At 42.8% G+C, this 25,797-nt stretch overlaps 2 protein-coding genes across 2 annotated transcripts; one reads left to right on the forward strand and one right to left on the reverse strand.

The window, feature by feature from the left end:
* Positions 1 to 289: 289 nt before the first annotated feature.
* Positions 290 to 15,052, reverse strand: ccnb3 (cyclin B3). Its single transcript, XM_030075569.1, has 12 exons — positions 14,892 to 15,052; positions 14,516 to 14,653; positions 13,590 to 13,676; positions 9,131 to 9,249; positions 7,497 to 7,692; positions 6,894 to 6,992; positions 5,733 to 5,825; positions 5,266 to 5,403; positions 4,945 to 5,100; positions 4,551 to 4,700; positions 2,592 to 2,722; positions 290 to 487 (listed from the first exon to the last, which is right to left on the reverse strand). Exons 2-12 carry the CDS (start codon positions 14,597 to 14,599, stop codon positions 418 to 420), a joined length of 1,323 nt encoding a protein of 440 aa, XP_029931429.1. The 5' UTR covers positions 14,600 to 14,653; positions 14,892 to 15,052; the 3' UTR covers positions 290 to 417.
* Positions 15,053 to 18,563: 3,511 nt separating this feature from the next.
* On the forward strand, positions 18,564 to 24,579 carry LOC115376608 (uncharacterized). Its single transcript, XM_030076307.1, has 3 exons — positions 18,564 to 18,588; positions 20,596 to 20,661; positions 23,379 to 24,579. Exon 3 carries the CDS (start codon positions 23,385 to 23,387, stop codon positions 24,531 to 24,533), a length of 1,149 nt encoding a protein of 382 aa, XP_029932167.1. The 5' UTR covers positions 18,564 to 18,588; positions 20,596 to 20,661; positions 23,379 to 23,384; the 3' UTR covers positions 24,534 to 24,579.
* The last annotated feature ends 1,218 nt before the right edge of the window (positions 24,580 to 25,797 follow it).

Here is a 25,797-nt window from a genome sequence, read left to right on the forward strand (position 1 = left end):
CCTGGAAGACACATTTCACCCTAAAACCAATAAACTGGGCTCCTTCTCTGCACTTCAGTACAAACAAAGCAACTTTTTTCTCTTTTATCCTCAATTCTAAAATTACATATTACAAACTTTTAAAAGAAAAATAATAATAATAATAATAATAATAACAATACTTGATATCATTATCAACAAACTGGCCAAACCTATTTAAAACAACTTTTCCTTATATTCAATTAGAAACTGAACATCTGCAAAATATTTATTTCCAATAATATAAAACAACAACGTCATGGGATGAGACTACATCGATATAAATATTTAACATATTCACAAATTATGTACAGGGAACTTCTCGGTAGTAAAATTCACACTGGGTTTTTTTTTTCCTTCGCTCGGTTTTGTCGTCCGGGAGTTTGCGTTGTCACGTTCTCACTGATTTAACGCTTTCTCCAGCGCGTCGATGTCCACGACCGGGAGCGTCGCCACCTCGAAAAACACCCTGCGGACAAAAACCAGACAAACAACGATGTGAAACTAAGAAAAAAAAATTTTTTTTAACTTAAACTAGCAAGGACAATGGCAAAAAATACAGTGTAAATGCTGTAAATCGTTTTTAATAAAAGTTGCGATATTCAAATTTGTAGAGTCGATGGTTGAAGACATCTGAACTGAGTCTACATGGTTCTCATCAGCAGTGTAATTCAATTACTTTGTTTGTTTGTTTGTTAAAATCAGTTGTATGCTAAAAGTTTCCTCGTTAAAATCAGCCCTTGGCGATTCCTCACAGCGCTTCTTCAAGTACAGGAGTGTCCACTTTTACTATTAAAAATATAATGAAATGAATAAATACAAATGAATACAATTTTGTGGGCAGGCGGAAACCTTTTGAAAATGAATTTTAACAGGAATTTTTTTTAGACAAATTGTCTTTCTCCTTCAAATCATCACTGCAGTTAATAACGAAGGTTAATTAGTCCGTTCAATGTTTAACGCCTCTAAATACATGATAAACATCTATTTTTTTTTCTCTTCGCTTCATATTTAATGACTTTTCCTCTTTAATTAGGACAATTTAACATGAGGATGGGTTTTCTTTAGGGTCGGGGGGAAGACAACGATAAATCGAGTCCAGGCCCTGTGCTTTTCAAAGAAGCCATTAAGCAGAAGCGATATTCCACTAAATATTTAAATTACAAGTGTTTCATGTTTTTGGTTTCTGCATGACTTTCCAGTGGCAGGTAAGACACTTAACCACTTTTTGTAAAATGGTCATAAATTGAGTCCATATGAAATTTTCAAAATCAGAAATTGTTTCATTTACTTTAATTGTGAGTTTTAAACTTCACTGTATTAAACTTCACGGTAAAAAATAAAGTATTTACATGACATTTGTTTCTGAATAAAAATACAATAAAATTTTGCCCACCACTGTAAACTTGGGTAACAGTTTACATTATAATAATTTTCTGGAGGTTTAAATTCCTGGAGTCACGTCGACTTCAACTGATGAAAAATGTTGGTAAATCTGAAGGTGACAGGAGGGTCAAGAGCTGAGCATCTGGTTCATTTTAGTTAAAAGAATATGGTTGGTTATGTAATGTAGGTAATGTTATGAATCTAATCAGGACATTGTCAGGGTTTGTTGGTGTCACTCCAGTGGCTGAGAAGTTTAGAAAATGTTTTATGTCAATTTTGGACTTGTCCTGGACTGACAGACTTCTGGGAACGGATCTTTAATTCTTTTTCGGAAATCTTCAACTACAGATTTGAACCCTGCCCTACTACAGCTCTGTTTGGAATTTTACCTGTCGGTTACCCCCTTTCCCATGCCCGATCAGATACATGCCACTCTTTTAGCCAGACGGATTATTTTACAAAACTGGAAGCTCACTTCTCTACCTTCCTATAGGCACTGGATTAGAGATTTGCTGGGCTGTCTTAATCTAGAGAAGCTCAAATTTAGTGCATGTGGGAAGCCTGAGCTATTTTACGAATACTGGGACATATATCGGTCATATTTTGATCGTTCCACTCTTTGAATGTTAGGGATTGCACTCCCTATTACTCAAGCCCCTTACAATTTATTTATTCCTGGTTTTGCACAGGTAATGATGGTGATGTGTGATGATTTTTGCTGAAAGAATTTTTTTAATATATATATTTTATTTATTTTTATGTACTTTTGTTTTCTTTTTCTTGTATGTGTGTTTTTTGTGTGTAATTTATTGTATTGTTTTATTTTATTTTATTAGTTATTTAGTTATTTATTGGTTATATTTTGCTTTCTGTATATTGTATTATATGTGCTGTATGTTGTTGGTATGTCTTTTGTTGTTTGACTTAAGTGCCTGGAAATTTCAATCAAAAGAATTTTCAAAAAAAAAAAAAAAAAGAAAAAGAAAAGAAAAGGAAATGTTTTATGTAATGCAGAAGAGCGGGACTCATTTTGACAAAAAGAACAGACACATAAATCAAATCACATAAAATGTTTAAAGCTGGAAGTGTCTTAATCATTAGAAAGAGGGGCTTCAGAGACATTTTAACACGTTCAAACTGGACCTGCAGACGCCCAGCTGTCAGTCATAAAGGATTTTTTTTCTTACTTGTGGGAGTATTTGCTCCTGACGGCCCTGAGCTTGCTGTCCGGAGGCGCCGTCAGCATCGAGTGCAGCTTCCTGACCACCGGGGCCAAATCGGACGTCTGGTAGCCCGAGTGGAACTGCAGGACGGGGGCCTGCAGGCGGCAGAGACACCGGTCACATTCTGCATTTCCTTCACAGTGAGTTTACCTTCAGCAGAGAGAGTCGGCGCCTGGCTTCGCCGCTCGTTCTCAGCACTGTTTTCCGTGTTTTATCATCTGTCAAACTGCTGCTGTAACTGTAACTGAGGTTTGGACGCCGCTGCGAGCAAAATGGACGCACGCTGAGTTTGATCAGGGTGTGAACGTGAAGCCTGGAGCATCGAGGAGCCGCCGTCTGGCTCCGTGACAGCCGAGCAACGCCGCCGGCCCCCAAACAGCCGAAAACCCGCTAAAGAGAGTCGAGACGGCGCTCCGTGTCTTGACCGACATCCAAGCCCGTCTAAAGAGGCTGCCGGCGCCGCAGCCAGGAGCCGGCAGAGCTGGAGGGAGTTCACTCTCTCGCTCCGCTGGCACACGCTCGCTCCCCCGCTGCCGTGGAAACCCGCTGTGCACGAAAACCTGCTGAGGGCGGCGAACACACCGCAGCGGCTCCTCAACGTGCAGCCAAGCGGCCGGATGCACCAAAACCTACAAACTTTTCACATCATTTTGTAACAACAACCTAATCTCATAATACAAAACCCTGAACAGAAAAAATAACAACTTTTCCTGCATTTTGTGATTTTGTGATGAGGCCAATTTTTTGATTTTTGAGCGTATCCACTTGAAAACAGACCTCTCCAAGGAAAATCTATTACCTTCTGTGTTCAAGGTTTTCCTTACAAACTGCAAGTTGGTTGAAAATGCTGTGCACACTCCTATAAGTAAAAAAAAAAAAAAAAAAAAAAAAAATCTCAGTCTCTTTGCCCTGTAGTTTGTTTTTAGCACGTAAAAACGCTTTTAGCCGCATCATAGAGGAAAAGATGATGAGGTCTGGAAAAAAATAAGAAGAACGAGATTCGGCAAAACAGCGACTCAGATCTCAAACCTGAAGAACGGAGCGAACGAACGCCGCGTGTCGACTTTTAGATCGAATCTCTTTCAGGCTGCCCATTGAAACCTGCTGTTCTGCGTCGGTTCACTGTTTAATACTCGACTGTGAACTGCAAAAACTCAAAATCTTACCAAGATTATTTGTCTTATTTCAAGTCAAAATGTCTTAATTCTAGTCAAAATATCTCATTACACTTAAAATAAGACATGATCACCTCAGAAGTAGGGTTGGGTACCGAAACGCGGTGCCAACAGGGCACCGGTTCTGACATAGATGGTAGTAACGAGACCGAATAAGAACGAAAATTTCGGTGCCGGCCCCTGGTACGGTTGTTGTACGTAACACGTCGAAGTTAATGAAACATCTGGCGACACATGGAGTTTATTTAAAGCCCTGAAAAAAAAAAACGCCCTTGTCTAATATATTATTCAAACAAGATTTTGTCCATATAAAAAGTATTTTTCAAAAAAGGGTCTTGAAAAAGAGGGGTCGTCTTAAAATCAGGGTCGTCTTTTATGCGGGTCAGTACAGTAGGCCTAATATTGTGTTCAATTTGGCCCTGAAAATAAAAGGGTATTGTTTTTTGACTAAGTGTGCGCGTTTTCGTTTTTTTAAGTACCGGTTCGAGAACCGTTTAAGCGCCGGAACCGTTTAAAAAATACCGAGTAGGCACCGGTATCAGATAAAACCCAACCGATACCCAACCCTTTGTAGACAATTTTCACGTGAAAATTGTCTAAAAACAAGTTACTTCTGAGGTGATCATGTCTTATTTTAAGTGTAATGAGATATTTTGACTAGAAATAAGACAAATAATCTTGGTAAGATTTGGAGTTTTTGTTTTCGTTTTCGGTCTGGGGTCAGATCGGACGTGGAGGCGACACCCACCCATCCTCCCAGGTCCTTGGTGACGAGGGCGATCAGCAGGCAGGCCGAGGCGAGCAGCGAGCCGCGCTCCGCCACCAGATCCATCTCCTGGAGGCTCAGCTCGCTGATGTAGCGCGCCAGGGTCAGCGTGTCCATGCCTGCGTTCACACACTGCACACACAGACACACACACACGACAGAACAGCATGTAATGTGCTCACCCTGACTCCACGTCCAAAAATGTAAAGTATCTACTTTTCTGTGGGCTGACTAGTGGATTAATCATCTCGGTACCAATTTTACAAAAAAAAAAAAAAAAAAAGTATCTACAGCAGCTTCAAATTCATTTTTCCAATGCATAAGAAATGTTTCAGGCATGACACTTAAGCGTGCACACACACACACACACACACACCTTGGCGTAGCGCCTGAGGAAGCGGTAGGAGATGGGGATGTTGATGTCGAAGCCCAGCGTCTGCAGGATGCCGGCCTCCATGGCGATAAGCTCCTCCCTCTTGTACGCGTCGTCGCAGATGTACAGGAAGTCGTCCACGCAGGGCGGGCAGCGCTCCTGGAGGATCATGGGAAAGGGGTGAGGAAAAATTTTTAAAAAAAACATATGGCTTCTAATTAATATCTGATGATTTCTGAAGTCCCTTTTTTTTTTTGACCTGTGACTTTTAAAAGATTTTTTAAAGCTGTGTGTGTGTGTGTGTGTGTGCGTGCGCGCCGTCACCTCAAACTTGGAGGCGATGAGCATGCACGTGGAGCCGATGAGCTGCAGCGCCTCCCTGTGGACGGGCGTCAGCGACAGGTAGTGGTCCGTCATCTTCACGGCCAGGTACAGCGTCTCGTGGTTCAGCTCAAAGTTCTCCTGCGGGACGAGGACACACACATACACACACACACACACACACACACACACACACACACACACACACAGAGAGAGACACAAACAAACTTCAGATTGCAGCTCTTGGTTTGTTTGGTTGTGTTTTTGTTTCCGGCGTCCCGCTGAGCCTTTTTTTTTTTTTTTTTTTTTTAATTAATTTGCTTCCTGCAGAGTTTTTTAAATTTCCTCTGCAAAGGTTTTGTTTTCCCTCTGTTCTCATTTTATCCGTACAAATAAATGACACACAGTCCCTTTGAATGTTTTCTAAGTTCAAGCAGATTAAGAACACACACACACACACACACACACACCTGCACTTCCACCAGCCAGTCGACCAGGATGCCTCTCATGCCCGGGTTGAGGCTGGGCTGCTGGCTCATGTAGTCGCCGAGGACAAACTTCTCCTGCACGACACAGAACAACAAGTCATCACACACACTTTTCTTTTTTTCTCTCCCCACAGGGTGTGTGTGTGTGTGTGTTGTGTTGGAGTTCAGCTTCCTGTGATGCGTTCAAGGCCCCTCGTGAAGACAAAAAAAACCCCGTGGTCATGCGACTGCAGAATCCTGGAGGAGCTGTGAGTTTCTTTCAGATGAACATGCGGGATTAAAAACGTCTCGTGCTCTGGTCTCGGTAACGACAGTTTAAGTTACACGGGCAACATTTCCTCAATCTGACTGAAATTATTCAGATTAGAGATTCCAGCTTCATGGAGGCTGAATAAAGTGATCAGATGAGTGAGTTTACGCGCCCCAAAGCTTTTAACTGTTTGGGATATTTTTTATATATTCCTTGTTTATAGTGTATATATTGCTTGCTGCTATTTATCATGTGTTTATACTGTATCTGTGCACATTGTACACATCTGTGCACACGGTTTTTTGCACATTGGGTACTTAGATCTCTAGTGTCATCTTTAATTCTTTATTTTTTATTTATTTAATCTTGTAATCTGTGGATACTGTTGAAAACTGTGAATTTCCTTCGGGATGAATAAAGTATCTATTTATCTATCTATCTATCTATCTATATGTGGAAAGTGGCTCCACCTGCTGGGGAGAGTCTAATCTGCAGGAAATATAAATATAATCCAGGTTAAGTCATGTTGTCCAGTGGTGGCGCCCCCTTCAGGTCATCCATCAGACTGTACAAATGAACCCTGGCTGCTGCTTTGGGCTTTTATTCTTGTAACAGGCAGCCTTCAGACTTATTCAGATTCATTCCAACCAGACAGGAACCAGCAGATTATGAGATTACATGCTTATTAGGCGCTGATATTTTCCTATTGAACGGATTATCAAAGGATTACAGCAGCCCCTTTCAACCTGATTGATGGTTCCAGTCTCTTCAGATTGAGGCGGCTACATGAGCTGTTATTCTGAGTATTAGCGGGATATTAGAGTCCACATAAACACAGCTACTGACACCTTTTTATTTCCTTTTTTATTTCCTTTTTTTTAAATTCAGCTCACCTCTCTCTGTTTGAGGTAGTCAAAGATGTCCTTGGCGTACTCTGGAGTCATGCAGCAGTCGTCCCAGTGCTCCGAGTCGATGTCAAACTCCACTGGGATCTGCCGGGAGAGAGAGAGAGAGAGAGAGAGAGAGAGAGAGAGAGGGAGAGAGAGAGAGAGAGAGAGAGAGAGAGAGAGAGAGAGAGAGAGGGGGAGAGGTGAAGACAAGAGCCGAGAGAAGACGAGCATGACGGAGAGAAACCGTTTCTACAAGCCAAAGGTTGTTTCACTCTTTTTTCTCCTGCAGCAGCTTCAGTGTGCTGCACGTCTGCATCGGGACATATTTTACATGCGAGGTAAATCTTTAATTTTGGTGATGTCACAAAAAAATAAAATTAAAGTCCCCACTCTCTACATGACTTCTACTTCTTAAATATCTTAAACACTGACTGCACTAGTGGGTGTTAATAAAAAATCTCAACCAATAAAACCGTCACAAATCATTCAACATCCTCTCTCATCCGCCTCATCCCTTCAAAATAAAAGGTATCTCTCATACAGAAAAAAATGAGATAAATAATTCTAGTCACACATCCAAAGTCTGACGCGGTCGACTTTCCTTACCTGTTGCCTCTGCAGGTGTGGTGGCACCTCCCGGACAGCAGGGGGAGCGGCGGCCTCCAGCTCCTCTACTGGGGCCGCCGCCTCCTTCTGCTCCTCCTTCTCCTTCTTCTTCTCCTCCTTCTCACCTCCGGCTTTGCTCTCCACCTCGGGGCTCTCCTTCTCCGCCGCCGTCCCCTCGGAGCTCACCGAGGACGACCTGCGGAGGGACGGAGGCAGGAAGTTACGACGAGACGCCAACGCGCAAACATTCAACCGTAAGAATCAGTTAAGTCACTGCTTGAGACCAGCTCTAGCAAACTGCTGACTCATCATTTGATGGAAGGAACCTAGTGCTGGGCGGTATGACCAAAAATGTATATCACGGTATTTTTCAAAATTATATCGGTTTCACGGTATTTCACGGTATTTTCTTTTTTCATGCACGACTGGGTGTTAACCACATTTTCTAATGATTTAGAGAAGAATTACTGCAGTAAAACTTAGAATGACCTATTTTACTGTCATGAGGAATGAATACTGGACATTCATGTCCAAGTTGTCCACCCTAGTATTAAAACAGGTTTCCATGGCAACACAAAATGATGCAAAGAGGCGGCACTCGTGATTCTAATGAAGTGAAGGAATCAGAATGCATGACAGTTGCAGTCAAAATACAGAATCTTTTTATTATGCAAATTTAAGGCCACTTGCATTAATATGCAGACTGGTTTGACTGATTTAACAATATGTTAAAATATTATTATATTTTGTTTTTCTATATTCCTTGTTTATAATGTTTATATTGCTTTTTGCTATTTATTATCTGTTTATACTGTTTATAATGTAAATTTTGCTTCATATCTTGCTATCCACTTTGCTGCTGTAATACGTGAAATTTCCCCACCGTGGGACTAATAAAGGAATATCTTATCTTATCTTATCTTATGGCATCACTCAGAGGACCCCTGAAGACCGCCATAGTTGGAGGTAAGTTAAAAACTGTGCTCCTATATTTAAGTTATTATTATCACCTTTTCCAGGTCTCATACAAAGTGTCACAGATTTGAGTGTCGTGCGGTCAAAGGTCAAAAAGGTGTTGATAAAGTTATAGATTTAAAAAAAATATTGATTTACACATAAACTTTAAAGTTTATTGGTCAAGGTCAAGGTCAGCGTAGGCAATAGGTGGCCATGCGACGGTTCACTCATTTGATGGGAAGAACCTGAGCAGGCTGACTGGATTAGGGCTGCACAGTGTGCTTACGGCTGCATCCTGATTTTCATTTTGACTGGGAGAAAAAAAAAAAAAACTAGTAAAACGAGGATTGTGTGACTGACCAAACCATCGTGTTTCTTTTTAACGTCTGGAGAACACGACATGCAGACCGGGGAGTCTGTGCGGCTTCGTGAGACTTAATTTGTAAAAGGCACACGGTCACATTTACTCCTTTATCAAAACACTGCAGCTGCTGCCATTTGGATATCGATCCACGCTGCGATTCGGATCGACCGTGCAGCTCTGGACCGAATTATAAAAGCAGCCACGACGTTTGAAAGAGATGTGGAGGGAGATAAAGAGAGAGAGTCTGACAGGTCGAATGCAGAAAAGATGGAAAGCGGAGACGGAGAGGAGGGCGTCGGGACACGAGCTTTACTTCTGGAGGTTGGCCTGGTTCTTGGCCGACACTAGCGCCGAGCAGCTGGTGGTCTTCTTCAGCGTCTTCTTCGCCGGCTCCTTCTTCCTCCCCGGCAGGCTGATCTGCACCTTGTGGGCCTGCGGAGGGAAAAAAAAAAAACATCCAAAGTGTCACTCAGAGGCACATCTGGAAAACAGCACACCACCATGTAGTCAGATATGTAGCACAATGTCTTGTTTATGGCCACCTGTGAGCTACAGCAAGCAGAACACACACACAATGGAAATGAGAGCTGGGCAATCGTGGGTAAAATCACAATCTGGATTATTTTTGATATGGTAATTCAGATTATTAACTGTGATGATTGTGGGAACAAACTTTTATGGCACCCTCTGGATCGTATCAGCACCGGCAGGCGCTCTGAATAAAATTAAACTACATTTGGCCAATTTTGTGTGAGTCTGTGATTTAGCAAATCTGGAAATTAAAACGGTGATGATTTCACACAGTCGACTGCACAGCCCTGCTGAGGACAAACTGTGAGGAAAGCAGGAGTTATTTCCATTCAGATGAACGGGAGTAAGAACTCGACCCTGCAGTAGTTTGTTATCCGTCCCCATCCCAAAGTACAAGCTTAGTATTTCACATCACTCTGTGTTTCTGAGGGGCTTAAAGGAATACTGCACACTTTTTGGGCAAAATCACCTTTTCCCGACTTCCCCAGACTGAGACCAGATGTTGGACACCATTTTCTCCTCTGTATGTCCAGCGGTTCAGCTCCTGTGGGCAGCACTTCATGTTAGCTTAGCATAAAGACTTGAAGTCTATGGGAGTCGTTAGCCTGTCTCCGTCAAAATGCCAAAAATAAACCTTATAGCCACTCTGAAGCTGTCTGATTTACACAGAGGATCATGTGGATTTGAAATACACTTGTTGGAATTTAGGAAAAAAATGAGAATTTGCTGTAAGGTTCATTTTTACAGAGATAGGCTAACGACTCCCATAGACTTCCAGTGTTTATGCTAAGCTAACACAAAATGCTACCCATTGGCAGCGAACCACTGGACGTACAGAGGTGGAAATGGTGTCCAACATGTTTCCTCAGTCTGGGGAAGTCAGGAAAAAGGGGATTTTGCAGAAACGGGTGGAGTGTTCCTTTAACGCAGCAGAACTGGTTTCCCAAAAGCCTGCGATTTGCATATTTTCCACCCTGAACCAAATTGAGTTCACAGTGTTCAGCAGCAGCCAGGAAACAGGCGGCACGGCGAGCCTCTGCAGAGCCGCCGCTCACATCCAGCTGAACGCCCCGTTGGCGCAGAGCCTTCTGGGAAAGCCGCTCCACACCCCTCCAGCGCCGTGAGGGAGGTCAGGTTGGGGGTTAAAGCGGCGACGCCGTCGGCGCGTCAAAACTCCTGTTTCACGCCGGGACGTTTGTGTGAGCGCGACAGCAGCCGAACGAGCAAACCGCTGCGTTCACACCGGGGTGAGGCGGCGCTTCAACACACACACACACACACACACACACACACACGCCTCATTAATTTGTTCACAGGGGGACAGAGATAATCTCCTCGGGCTCTGCTGCCAAGATACTTTATCCCCCATCGGCCAAAATAATCATCAACATTTTGCATTTCAGTGATATTTTGTGTAATGAATCAGGCAGAGGAAGACCAAAACATGGACACACTGTGGTATCAGCCGACATCAATCATCAGAAATGTTGGTGCAATAATGTTTTTACTGGCTGATTGTGAAACTGGCACATCATGTGGCCTTTTTACTTTGTCAGTGTCACTTTATACGTCAACAGAGTGAAACTAACGCGGTCTTTTCTTCAAAAGCACAGATCAGACGAGGAGGGCCTGTGTGACGGGCCGAACCTGTTTTTGCAGCTGCGTTTTATTACGATTATTCAAAAAAGGCAAACTGGCGTCGGTGTTGGTATGGACCGTTCTGGGTGGAGAGAGATCACATGTTGGTATCGGCCTCAAAAAATTATATCAGTGGGTCCTTCGTGTGAGGCACTGGGAGAAATCCATTATAAGGAGAGTTAAAAGCAGATTTGTTTCTCATCAAAACATAATTAAGCATTTTTCGCTTGTTTTTTTTTTTTTTTAAGGCTCATACCTGCTGAGTTTTATCTGACATTAAAGCCTCATGATGTGACTCATGATGGCAGCAGTGCTATTTTAGAGCTGCCATGTCGTTTTTCCTCCCTTCTCTCCATCCGCTGGTTTCCATTCATTCCACTGCGATATGAAAATGAACTTTCAGAGGCTTCAGACTTTCTTCACTCCAGTTTTCCACCAATAATAAAGTCCTCCACACTAGTTTCCCTAAAAGCAGCAGCACTGTTGTGTTTTCAGGAGCTTTTCAAATTAAAACATACCTTCCTCCTCCTCCTCCGCCAGGGAAAATAGTCCCAAAGAGGGGAAACGTTTGGCTTTCCACAGCCAATTATCAGCTGTGTGGCTTCTGAATGTTGAGGACTTTGTTCACTGCAGAAGCAGAACATTGTAAGGCGGCTGTTTTCAACCAAAAATTCATATTTGATAAAAAAATCAAGGGATTTTGATTATCTGTAATGAAATCTTTAGCACCCCACATTATTTGTAAAATGTAGGGAAATAGTTGTAAAAGGGCCAAACATTAAAAGTCACTGGTATGGGGCTTTAATATTTTGAGTTTTTTAGCTGCTGGTCAGATTTGACGTCATCCCCTTGGCCTCCACTGACGTCCCATCAAAATTTGCCATCATTTTTCAAACTTTCAGGGTAAAAATAATTTAAAGAAGCCAAAAACAAAACAAAAAAAAGGTTGAAGAAAGAAAATGTTACCAGGATTTGGCAGATGTTAGATTCAGATTGTCACTCAACACTGTGCACCTCATTCTTTCACTTTCTCTCTCGTGTATGCACACACACACACACACACACTCTGTGTCCACCACCCAGTCTGGACACACACAGCGTCCCACTTACGGTCCCGACAGTGGACTCCCCGGAGTCTCGCCGGTCGGACAGACACTGGCTGACCGCCTGCCGCCAAGAGACGCAAAAAGGCGTGAAGACACAATAAAATGACTCTTTCTTCTTCTTCTTCACTCAGGCTGCCAGCAAAACACAACCAAGGCCTCCCACACACACATGAACATCAAATTCAATGGGTGGGCAGTTACTTTTAAGGTGTTTGGTGGAATTCAAGGATCCAAATTTGGCAGATTCTGGGCTACGTTACAGCAGACTCGGGTATCATAGAGCATTTTTTTATATATATATATATATTTGACCCTTGGCTGCTGCAGCGACACAAATCTCCATCACAAGGTTTTCCTCGCGATAACAGTTTCCATGTTGGGATGGAAAACCTGTTGTGTGGCTATCATCACTGGGAAAAGCTCTTTATTTATCTTATTTATAGTTTCACACGGCTTAAATATCTCTGTCTTCTCTTAAATCTCATTTTAGCTTTGATCCCATATCGCTGAATGCAACACCAGTTTCCTCCTGCAGTGGTTCTCAAAAAAAGAACTAAAAGGCTCTATAAAGAGGTCCAATAGAGCGCGATCGGTGTCTGAAACAACCACCTGATACTGAGGAGATTTTGTCGAATGTAAAATGTGATCGATCAAACTCATTTACATTTTATTATTGTACTTCTTACAGCATAGGCTAATTATTTTAAGAATTTTGCATGGACGATATTTTTGAATTAACATTTAAAATACCCCTATATGTAACCCCTGCAGTGCTCCAATGTACCCCCATTTGAGAACCGCAGTCCTACTGGATAGTAAAGTGGAGAGAACATAAAACCAGATATTATATGACTGAGTTTACTTCCTCGCTTTTAGCCGAATCAATACACACTCCTGTATGAAGTACATGGAAATGTTAAGGTGTTACGAAGAGACGATTTGAGCCATGAGCTTTATGATCAACTTGATTTTTGTGTGAGTTAATACCAACTGCAGAGTTTCAGCCGGTATTAACTGATTTTTAACCTGCATGTGCATCATCTTGGCTTTACCACAATGAAGGAAGGAGACACAGCTCAGACTATGTTCAGTCTTCTCGGCACATAACTGGTGAATGTGGTGCCGTGATATGTATCACCAAAACAGCGGCTCCAGTAAAAACTGTTAACTCAGTGGGGAATCATTAAACCAAAACACCAGGTGGTGAACGAGCACCAACCCACTGCTGGAAAAGTCTGGTTGCTCCGGTAAAACTGTTCCAAGCTTTCTGATTCATTATAAAACTTTGGCTGGGTTTGAAAATACTGCATGTGGATGATGAATGTGTGAATTTAGCAGCTACAGAGGCAGGTAGATTTAAAAAAAAGTTATCTCAAGTAATCTTGAGCTGTTGGATGAGCTTTTCTTTTGCAAATCAAACCGTTCTCTCCTCTGAACGACTCGAAGGCCATGAAGATGTTATTTCAAAATTAAAATAAAATACAGCACCAGACTTACATTGGTGATGTCCACAAAGGCCGTCCTCTTCTTGGGAGCGCCGTGAGGAGGGGAGGACGACCGCTTGACCTGGGGGCCATCTTCCTGCTGCATACACACATACAAACACACAAATACAAGAAAAAGCATTTAGAAGGAAATCCATAGAAAGAGATATACTATTTGTTACATCATTTACACACTATGCACAGAGCAGGGTGTCTACAAGTATTAAATTTAATGCCTTGTAGGTGAATTTCAAAAGAATTTATTTATTTTTTTTTTTTGTAAAAATCATCTTTTTGTCATTCAAATGAACTCTGCAGGTAAGTGTAAAGGTAAGTGTGATGTATTTGGTCTTGTGTCGAGGTCAGTTTCTTCCAGGTCAGGTCTACTGCTGCTCAAAATCAGGATTTTTTGGGAACATGTGGGTCTAAGGATATTTGTGCATCTCTCCCTCTCTAAGGTAAATAATCTGTTTTTTGTGTGTATGAGAGTAAGAATAAAGCGAGTAATCTTCAACAGGCATTCTCTCAACAGGTTAGCATGCCAGTATGAAGCGAGTATCAGGTTCAGTGGCAGGTTTAGAGGGATGTAAACATCCGAAACGTTGAATTTCATGCAGAAGAGACTGACAATTTTGGACAAAAACAAAATTACAGATGGATAAATGATATCACCTAACAAATGAAGACCTCATATATTCAAATTTAAAGACTATTTCATAACTTTTTAAATGTCTGTGGTTGACTACATTGAATTTCAGACGTTTTAAGACGTTTCACGGAGCTGCAGAGCCCCTGGCAGATGCAGTGCATGTGCAAAAAGTGCAGAGTGAACCGACAGTCGCTTGCATTTTTGCAGATTCACACAGGCCGGGCTGTTTAAATGGGCCGGCCGGCTCCCTGCAGGGAAACGTGCATGACCCCCCTGCATGCAGCTCTTACCTGCTTCTCAGCCACTTTGCTGTTTAACTTGGGTATCTTGCTGCCGGCGGCCACTGTGGGCTTCTTTCCCCTCGGAAAAGGCATGGCTCACTCCTTTATCCCTCTGAATAACACTCGTTTTTGCAGCGGCGACACTTTCTGCACAAGAAAATGAACGTTTAGCAAATTTGCGGGTCTTCGTTTAGACAAAACAACAAGGCTTCGTGTTCCTTGAGCGTTTAATTTGCACATTTACCACCAAGAAGATGAAAAAATGAAGTGGAAATGAGCTAAAATACAAGTTAGTGACGCTGTTGTGCTTTGCTGGGTGCGGTTTCCTCACTGCGAAACCTGGAAATATCGAGTTAAAAAACGCTCACATGAAAGCTTTTCTTACCGTAATTTACGTCTCCTGTCCGTTTGAGTAAATAATAAAGGTGAAGAGGCGGTAAAATCTTCATAAAAGGTGTTTATTTGTGGTAAAAAGCTCCGTAGTTTGTCGCTTGTGTCGAGACCAAACAAAAGTCAGGCGAGTTTCACACAGGCCGTTCAAAGTCTCCTGCGCCTCGCTCCCATTGGCTGGAATTCGACCCGGGCGGACCAATCAGCGCGTCGCTCCGGATGCGTTGCTAAGGAGAGTTTGTGTGGTGGACAAGCTCCGCCCGGGCGCATCAAAAACCTCAAAATACTCGATATCACGCCGGTGTAAACGTTAAAAAGCAAACACTTGAGTTAAAGGTTATGATTTAAGTGAGTAATCTTGATAGTTTGAATGAGGTGAGCGGAGAATGTTGGAAAATCAGGTTCCACCGTGCAACTCCGTCCTATAAAACGAGCGCACACAGGAATAGCCCCCGTCGAATTTTCAAACTCCCTAGCAACCAATAGGAGCTCGAGGTTTAGGAGTTTGTTGACGTTTTCCTCATGAGTGGCAACACGCCTCAACAGCCTGAATTTAAAAGGACAGCTGAGACATAAAAAAAAAATAAATAAAATAAAATAAATAATAATAACAATAATAAAATAATAATTTAAATCGTCATTGCCGTTTCTGTTTTGTTTCCAGAGACCTAAATCATTTACAAGCAGTCAGGACATGTGGATCAGTGAAAAGATGTTCAGACATGATTTTATGCTCCTGTGTGAATGCCCACCCTGGATTATGCAACACAGACTGCAGCATATAATCTAATCTGTGTTTTGGTCCTTGCATTTTGAATTCAAATCCCTTTTATAACCCTTGTGCAGCAAACACACACACCTGTGCACCTGTAAAACGAGACTGCACCCTCCAACACAAATAAATGACTTAATGCTGCTTAGGTTGTGCACCCACACACACACACACACTCACACACACACACACACTCACACACACACACACACACCTCTTGCTGAGGCTGATGCTACGTTCATGACACATCAGAGGACGACAGTTTGGAGCTGTTCATGTGGATTGGTGGATTTTGGGAGATAAAACCATCTTTTGTCTGCTGAGGGGTTAAGTGCTGAAATAATTTCCCGCCCAGAATCAGAAATACTTTAGTGATCCCGCAGTTGCTCAATTATGAAGAGAAGAATCAAATTATAGGAAAACAGAAAGAAATACAAAAATACAAAAATATGTGCCTTGCAATTTTTAAAAAAGTATGTCGATCATGTGCATCAAGTCTCAATATGTGCATTAATCCTACGAAATATTACAGCAATAAATACAGAAATAAGAAGCTGAACATATGTAAAAAAGCATACCTTTACACACTTCATATACACAGGGATATTGCACTGTTGAATTGTTTTGAAGTCCAACAGGTATTAATTACTGCACGGGTACATGGTTAAATATACAGATTATATAGTGTCCAGTTATGCAGTCCTTTGAAAGTGCATGCATGTGCATGTGCATGAGTGTGCGGTGCACTTGAGTCTTTGTGGGGGTTTGAAAATAGGTTCACTCTAACCCTCACAGAGCTCAAAGAGATTTGTATTTCTTGTAAAAAGGACCACAAACCGCACTAAAAATGTTAAACCATTACCTTTTGGAAAGCTTTGAAACATGTAATGAGGCCAGATTTTTCTTCACGTCACGCAGGCTAATCCAGGAGTGATTTGAAACATAATCCCCAGTCCGAAGCAGATTGAACTTGAACTGATACCCACTTTCCAACTTTCCAACATATTTTTCTTTTTTTTTCTTTCTTTTTTATTTTTCTTCCAGGTTCATCCGGCCAGAGGACGGGGTTTGGACGCTTTGTCTGACATGTCAAGACTTGCACGTAGGATTTTTACGACAGAATAATTATGGGATCCTTTAAATCTAATTTACAGATCATGTAAGACATGAACTCCCTGACCCGGAGATCAAATCCTCCTCATGATGTATTCATTAGGCCGGTCCGGGCCAACGATGCCCCATTAGTGCCGAAAAATGTGAACAATGTGCAGTCATAAAGAATGCTCATTTAATATTTTATGCATCCATCAGGACGAATATAAATAAAATAAACATCGCGGCACGCTGGCAGCTAATATCAAGCCGGCTGCCAGCACTTTGGGAGGAGCCGTCTTTGATTCTGGTCTGAATTATGATAATCAAGTTCACGAAGAATTTCTCATCCATGTTAGGAGGCAGAAATGTCTTTCAACTGAGCTCATTTAAATCATATTAGGACTTGGAGAATGTTATCTGTGAATACGCCAGACAGGGCGATGTCTTTTTTTTTCTTTTTTTTTTCTGAACCCACCCTTTGGCGGGTGATCGGCGCAGATCTCCCTCGATACGCCGCCGCCGCCGAGCCCTCCAAGATGAACAAACTCCCCTCGGGTTTCGTTTCACGTCAGCATGTGGCACAGAGAGCGCGCTCAGCATAGGAAAACAGACAAGCTCTCTGGGCGTGATCCATTTAAAAGTTTCAGCTCGCCCATTCAACTTTATTTGAACAGGATAGAGTGACGGTCCAGGCGGCGCGGGCCCGCTCTCTAATGAAGTCTTGGGAGAGATATCATCTCACAACACTGCTTTTATTTTATCTCCCCTCCCCGCTGTCCTCGTCCAAGAATTAAAAAAAAAAAAAAAAAAAAAAGAAAAACGTCCTCATAATGAGAACAGTTTGTTCCAGATTCGCCTGTGTCGCCATCAGACCTGGGTCAAACAGCTAATAAGTCTTTATATGTTTGTTTTAACCTCCTTGGAATACCAGATGGGTGGGGTTGAACCCCAAATTGAGCGTCAGGTGAGCTGTGAATCAAAGAAAGTTAAAATGACACTGATTGGCGCTTATTTTTTTTACACTTTCTGACACTAACTTCAATATCCTGTGAGGTAAACCCCACCGACCGGGCGCCAACGTGAGGCAAAACAAACCATTCTCTTCATCTTCAGTGTTCAAATCTTGTTTTTCTTCAAAGAAGGTGAAAAATCTGCCCGTGGGATGAGATAATCCCACTTGGTTTCAATACTAATCGACTTGTCTCCACGATTTTCTTGAATCAGGAGTCATTTTGTCGATCCTAATGCTCTGATCCGCCTTATTTTGTCGTGTTTCAACACATTTATACAGGAAAAAATGTTGAAAAAAGTGAAGCTGCATTAAAAGCAAGTGGGATTAACATCGAAGAAAAGCAAGATTTTAACACTGCAGGCCTCTTTTGCAGGAAAATGCTCCTCAGCCCCGGTCTGCTCTGCATCTGTGACACTTTACCTCCTCCGCATCCTCTTCCAACTTTCCTCCTCCTCCTCTTCCTCTTCTCGTGACTCTTCATCCAGTCTTGAGTTTGACCTCGAAGCCTCAAAGGAAGAGGAAAAAAAAAAAAGAGGAAAACACGGAGACGTCGTTTTGTATAAATCTACGCTGATGTGGCGCATTTGTCATGATGCAGATGCTATACGTATGACTAAGATAGACACATTCAAAAATGCACACACACACACACACACTCCCTCTCTCTAACTTTCTCTCTCTCACACACACACACACACACACACACACACACACACAGGAAGTATGCTTTGTGTTTCACTTGTCAACCCATTTCCTTGTAAATTCATTTGCATCGCTGGCAGCAAAGAGCAAACTGTCCTCTGTTGGCAACCGGTGAGTACAACTAAAGTCCGTGTACGTCTGATATTTCCTGCGTTTTCATATATTTGGTGCATTTTCTCGCGTTTTATTTGAATCTCGACCTCACTCACCGCTGGAGAAGCCTTGCACCTCTCGCCAGGCCTCACAGTCTTTTAAAATTCACTGATCTGCCGGGTCAAATAAAGGTTAAACGGCTTGTTTGCTGGACATGCATTTTTTTTTTTTGATTTCCTTCTCTGCTCTAATTTTGCACAGTACATTTTCTTATTTTTTTCTTCTGTTCTCATCTCTCTCTCTCTCTCCGCTCTTTCTCGACCTTTCTCTTGAAGCTTTGTGTCATATGAAGAGGGTCATTGTGCTGTGTTTATTTTCCTAATGATAACTGGAGGCTTCCATGTGGCTTAAAACGTCCCAAGTATTCCCCGTGAAAAGAATGTGAAGCAAATCCATCTGGGGATTGCGAGGTTCAGGTTTATTTAGAGCCCTTTAACCACCTATAAAGATCACAAACTGAAGGCAGAGCGCTGATAACGAACGCCTGGGTCTATCGATCGGACAGAAAGCCAAAAAACACCCGAGGGCTTAGTCTGAATCGAGGCGTCTGATCGCGTCTCTTTTCATTTCTCACACGGCCAAGTTTTAATAAAAAGCGTTATTGGTTTATAGCGGCGGTTTATTTTCGTCGAACGCAGAAACTTGGCAGGGACGTTAGAGGAAGTCGACGTGGTTGAAAGCGAGAGCTGCCTGCCGCCGGTGGTATCGAGTTGGGCAACAAACTTTATTTAAGCGGGGCGGGGGGGGTAACGTGACCTGGGAAAAAGACACCCGGGAATAAAGCAAAGCAGAGGCGTCCTCATCTCCCAAATATTGGTTCCGCTCGCTTCGTCTGCCTGGATGTCCACAGCGGACTGCCAAGAGAGCACATTCTTTGTTTTGAGGGTAATTTGTTCCACATCTGTGCTTCATTCTGCAACTCCTGCGTCGGATAATAGCAGGACAACAGTGCATATAAACTTTGTAATGCGTGCCGAGACACTGAAGGCATTCGTGGAGGCGAACACCTCCGCCGCCGCCGCTGATAGAAAGAAAGACGGTTTTTTATGCGCGAGGGCGTCTCGGGGAAGGACGCCGGCACGATCCACGCACACATGGATCGCGTTACGCCTCCGAGCCGTAACCTGACGCACGTCGTTATCGTCCAGAAGAATGCTTATTAAATTTATCACATCCATCAGTTCGCCCCGGAGAGAGGGAGAGAGACGATTTAAAACAACAGACCATCACTTCGATTTCATGGCAGCCGTGAACGACAGATCTGATGGATCTCAGTAACTTACCCAGTAATAGCTTTGGGGAAGTTTTAAAGAAAGGCTCCTGGAGATAATTCCCCAATATTTTCTTATGGTTTCTTCCAATTTCCCTTGTTTTTTTACGTTGGGGTTTCTCAGATAAGGCTCATCCGGCAGCTGCAGCATTAATAAGCACAAAATGACCCAAATATTCTGCAATTTAACAGCACAATCGATAACATTAATACACAATGTCTGCTTTAGCACTACCACTTCTGTTGGTTTGAAAATTTAAATCCATTTGTGCGACCTTGAAAAGGCAAATTTTAACAGTAGAAATAGCATCGGTTAGCGCAAAGTTTTAAGATTAGCACATCGCACCTCCGATTCAATTCCCCTTTCTCTGCATCAAATTTATTTAACAACAGATTTGACCAAAAGTAAAAACCACTATGAAAAATTCAGTGTTGACCCTTCCCCAGACTGAGACAAGATGTTTGTTTCTCCTCCGTACGTCCAGTGGTTCAGTTCCTATGGGTAGCATTTCATGTTAGCTTAGCATAAAGACTGGAAGTCTATGGGAGTCGTTAGCCTAGCTCCATCAAATTGCAAAAAGCTAAACCTTACCGCAAAGAAGATGTTTTATTTATGCAGGGTATCGTGTGTTTGAAATACATGTTGTGGATTTAAATTTTTTTTTTTTTTTTTTTTTTTTAAATTGTCGTTTCAGGTGAAGTTTGATGGTGGAACTGAAACCACTGAACGTATTCATCATTCGATCTGCACACCAGTGAAGGTAGCGGCACAAATTTACTTCTTTTCCATAGGTCCGTTCCAAGATATGTATTTCAAATCCCCATGATCCACTGTGGAAATAAGACAGCTTTGAAGATGCTGTGAAGTTTATTTTTTCACTTTGACGGAGCCAGGCTAACGACTCCCATAGACTTCAAGTCTTTATGCTAAGCTAACACGAAATGCTACCCACAGGAACGTACAGAGGTGGAAATGGTGTCAAACATCTCGTCTCAGTCTGGGGAAGTCGGAAAAAGGGATGTTTTACTCAAATTGTTTATTCCTTGAACCGTTTTTACCCAAAAGTTCATGAATCATGTTCTCGGGATTAGTAGTGATGGCTGTGTTAGTGAATGCGTGCAAGCACACACACACACACCATTGAGCAGCTCCAATCAGAAACATCTAGATTTGCTGGATTGTGAGTTTGTGTGCTTGCTTGCTTGCTTATATTCACGCCACAATGTGTGTGTGTGTGTGTTCTTGTCAGTCCTAATTATCAGCCGTGTGCAGAACACCGTTATCATGCCGACCTTTCACCCAGCTGTTAAAGCCAAGCATGACTCCCCTGTTTGTTGAATCAAGCCCCGAGAAATAAAAACCCTTTCCAGCTCGCATGCCATCTAAAGCCTTATTTTATTATATTCAAATGGATAGATTCAAGTGGATTGTCTCATTTCATTAACGCATCAGCAATAATCAGTGTATTGCTTTGCATGTAATGCTCCATTTGCTCCATTTGCGCGTTGCCAGCTCGCCGTTCCAAGTGAGCAGAACTCTCACCCCATAAATTTCAGAAGAGTGAGGCGTTTTGGCCAAACAGTGTGTGCTCTAACCCAAATATAACAGCTTAAGGCCTTTTGTTTTAGAGTTTTAAAAAAAACTACACGTTTCTCTAATGGAGATCTGCACCGTTTTTTCCCCCTCATCTAGGACTTCCTGCTTGTCACATAAACCACATCCTGGCTCTCTGACAGCTCATATGGTGACTGGCTGAGGGCTGAGACCACAATCTCCCTCTCCATCTCTGTTGTGTGAGGCTGCAGAGGGGACTTTCTGTTCCCTCTGCTTCCCCCACTGTTTTCTTGCTCTCTCTCTCTCTCTCTCTCTCTCTCTCTCTCTCTCTCTTTTTTTACCTCTTACTTGATTTCACTTTCTCAGTCTCGCTGTCTCTTGTACGCCTCGGCTTCTTTAGTCCTCACCTTTTCTGCTTCGACGGCCTGTCTAATCAGAAACAGGCCGGGAATGTGCAACATTTTTGCAAGGCAGGGAACAACCACAAAAGCTATGTAGGAGAAAGCTTGAGGTCTGGTCTGGTTATAAATTAAGATATTCTAATAAAAAAAAGGGGAACAACTTGTGCAGGACTCAAGTCGAATTTGCACCCTTTTGCACCTGCGTCCCATCCAGACCTTCAAAATGTTCTTAGTTGCTGTGAGTAGATTTGAGGCATTTTGTGCTTGAAAGACTTGAAGTCTATGGGAGTTGTAGGCCTGGCTCCATCAGATTGAAAAAATAAACCTTACAGCAACCCTGAAGCTATCTTACTAACACAGAGGATCATGTGGATTTGAAATACACGTCTAGTTGTGACGTTATGGGAGTTATGACTTTAGTCTTTATGCTAAGCGAACATGAAATGCTACCCATAGGAACTGAACCGCTAGAGAGGTGAAAATGGTATCAAACATCTTGTCTCAGTGCGGGTAAGTCAATCATCAAAGTGACTCTAGTTTCCATGCAGATGAGCCTGGCTGTGTGAGTATGGATGGGAACGGGACTTGACAGCCCGTTGAAGTGCCCAACACTCCCTGAACGCCTCATCAGAGGCAACTAAAGAGCAAGAATGCTTCAAACCAATAGTGTGTAATGTTTTGGCGAAATTTATCTTAGGGTTCTGATTGAGAAAATCCCCAAAAATTAGAGCGAAATAAACAAAACGATACAACAGTCCCAAGCAGCTATGACAGGAGCCTTAAAGAAAAATCGAAAAATGCTGCTCATGGTATTTACTAGAGTCACTCATGCCCTGTGTCCATTAAAAAAGTCAATATGTGTCGATGACTGTGGCTCCTCGTCAGGACTCGCTCCTGGATTTTCAACACTGTTATGATGTGTCTTGATCTGCCTGTCAAACGTTGGAGAAGACTTGTGGTTTTGCGTATTCTAGGGCAGCGAATGCAAGGACAAACTTTTGGAGTCTTTGATATTTTCTGATTTTTGATTAACCACCTGATTCAAATGTTGTCACATCACTGAATGGACATTATTGGTCATAATCCCCCAAACAGGTTTGGGTTTGTAAGTCCCTGCTGCACCTTCTAGTGGGTCAGAAGCTGTTCCCATCTATTCCTGTCATCAGTCTCTCTTAATCAATCAAATGTTAGCTGACATGACTTAACTTCTCCCTTTGAACGCTCTCACATTGGAGGATCTGGTCTTCAATCGGTGAGGAGTAAGGGAGAGTTGCACAGTTTTATTACGGCACATCGTCCAGTTCCCATCCGTACACTCTCACAGCCGGTCTCATCTGCATAGAAACTAAAGTCAACTGTTTCTGTACCTGGTTCCAGCAGGTCTCGGTTCTACCTGTGGATGCTCTCATTAAGAATTGCGTGAACTTGACAGGATTAAGCAATGAACTGAAAAGCAACAACTTGATTCATGTTTAATGCGAACAGGGCCGTAGCTTATTGAGATTGTTTGTTTTCCACACAGGATCCAATGGAGGCAGTGAACAGAGACCAGATGGTGCCAGAACCCAGTCCAGAAAACGTTCCTGGCGTTCCTACAGCAATAGAAACATTCGGTCATCCAAACGCTGAGGCTCTTCACAATTTCGCCCTTAATATGGCTAACAACATAATCTGCTCATTTACAAGCCAGCTGCCAAGCCCAGAGCCCGAGGCGGACTGTCGTACATCCAGTTATAATCACGACCAGGAAATGTTAGCTGAAGAATTAAGCTCGGCAGTGATGGAAGCAGCTCTGAGGGAAGCATGTCGAGGTCAGACTGTGAACCTCCGAGGGAATTTCCAAAGGTCAAGTTATCCGCCGTCTTCCCAGCACGTGCAAGGCGAGGCTGGGGTGAAAACAGAGCGCGGGCAAGCTGGAAAACCGTCTTCCCTGAATGCATCCACGAGGGAAAAAGCAAGAGGCACTTCTTTGGACATGGACATCGACTCAGATGGTACCAGAGAAACATCTTTCTCACGCTTATCAAGCATCAACGCCGCTTCCAGTTCCTCCGCCTTCCAGACCTCCAGATGCACCCAGCCCTGTCACCCGCCTCTGTCCCAGTCAGGGCTTCCCATTATGGGATCCCTCGACTATCCCGACGCCCCGCCCACCACCCCCCTGCTCCCTGAGCTCATCAGGAGCCGGGACAGTTTCGCCAGGAAGCTGAAAGGAGGCCTCGCCAAGGAGTTCCTGCCCTCCCCTCCTCCTCCAACGCCGCAGGATAAAGAAAATGAAACCAAGGTGGCGGGAGGGCACCACACCGCAGCCGCCGTCGACCCCCGGGTGGAGCTGATGGAGCATCTGATGCGCTCTCTGTCCACAGAGTACTCTGAGGAAGAGGAGGAGGTGTGGAGAGAAGAATTAGCGAGAGTAGTGGACAGTTACGGAGGCGGAAATGACGAATTGGAACCCCCAGATATGGCCAAAATGGCGGCCTATGCGGACGCACTTTCTGGAGATATTATAGGCTGGGTCATCACTCACTACCCTTTGATGTTAAGAGCTAGAAACACAGAGCTGATAGAGGACGATGATGATGATGATGATGATGATGATGACATTCATCTGCTAGCTCACCGACTGGCCCAAACAATCCTCACTTGCTCCCTGAGTGAAATTCAGACGGCGGTCTAGAGTTTCATCGCTGTGATCGTATTTTTGAAGGCTGAGATAGAGACACACACACAAAAAAATGATCTGCCAGGTTAAACAAAAGTTAAACAGCATTATTTTATATATATATATATATATATATATATATATGTATATATATATTTTGGATCCATACTTCCTTGTCTGATTTAAATTTAGCAGTGTAGATTTTGTCTTTTTTTTTGGTTGATAATTGGATAACTGGGTAACTTTTTCTAATGATAACTGGCGTCCACTCAAGTCTCACAAACCACAATTGAAAGCTAATAACTGTATTTAAAATATGAAATGATTGGTAGTTATTGGTCAGCGACAAGTGGCTTCTGAAACACACACACACACACACACACACACACACATTACATTGACTTGCTTTCATTTTCTGGAGACTTACCCTAACCACCACCCGCCTAATCCTAATCCTAACCCAAATGTTAACCAAACCCTAATCCTAAACCTTACGTTAACCAAACCCTAACCCTAACGTTAACCTAACCCTAACCTTAACCCAACCGTTAACCAAACCCTATCATTAACCAAACCCTAACCCAAACGTTAACCAAACCCTAACCCTAACCCAACCGTTAACCAAACCCTATAGTTAACCAAACCCTAACCCAAACGTTAACCTAACCCTAACCTTAACCCAACCGTTAACCAAACCCTAACCCTAACCCAACCGTTAACCAAACCCTATAGTTAACCAAACCCTAACCCAAACGTTAACCAAACCCTAACCCTAACGTTAACCTAACCCTAACCTTAACCCAACTGTTAACCAAACCCTAATCCTAAACCTTATGTTAACCAAACCCTAACCCTAACGTTAACCTAACCCTAACCTTAACCCAACTGTTAAACAAACCCTACCATTAACCAAACCCTAACCCTAACCCAAACGTTAACCAAACCCTATCGTTAACCAAACCCTAACCTTAACCTTAACCTTAACCTAACCCTAAACTTAACTTACCTTTAAATCAAGTCTTTACCCTAAAATTAATGATTTTCACTAAGGGGACTTGCTTTTTGTCCAAATTAGGGAGGCAAGTCCCCACAACATTAGTAATACCTGGTACACACTCTCTCTCTCACACACACACACACACACACACACACGTACAATTGAATACAAACACACCACATGTGTACTCTGCACTAGAGGATAATGTACTGGCAGCAATTCATTATCTCATTATGAAACAAGAGGGGGATACAGGATCACCCTGCTGGTTTATTTTGTGAT

This window comes from Myripristis murdjan, chromosome 18, assembly GCF_902150065.1.
Source record: "Myripristis murdjan chromosome 18, fMyrMur1.1, whole genome shotgun sequence".
NCBI classification, from domain to species: domain Eukaryota; kingdom Metazoa; phylum Chordata; class Actinopteri; order Holocentriformes; family Holocentridae; genus Myripristis; species Myripristis murdjan.

Coding starts and splice junctions, on each gene's coding strand:
- ccnb3 (XM_030075569.1), bottom strand. CDS start 14,599: ATGCCTTTTCCGAGGGGAAAGAAGCCCACAGTGGCCGCCGGCAGCAAG. Junction 5,826..6,893: donor ACTACCTCAAACAGAGAGAG/GTGAGCTGAATT, acceptor TGTGTCGTGCAG/GAGAAGTTTGTCCTCGGCGA. Junction 2,723..4,550: donor CCAAGGACCTGGGAGGATGG/GTGGGTGTCGCC, acceptor TGCCGCCTGCAG/GCCCCCGTCCTGCAGTTCCA.
- LOC115376608 (XM_030076307.1), top strand. CDS start 23,385: ATGGAGGCAGTGAACAGAGACCAGATGGTGCCAGAACCCAGTCCAGAA.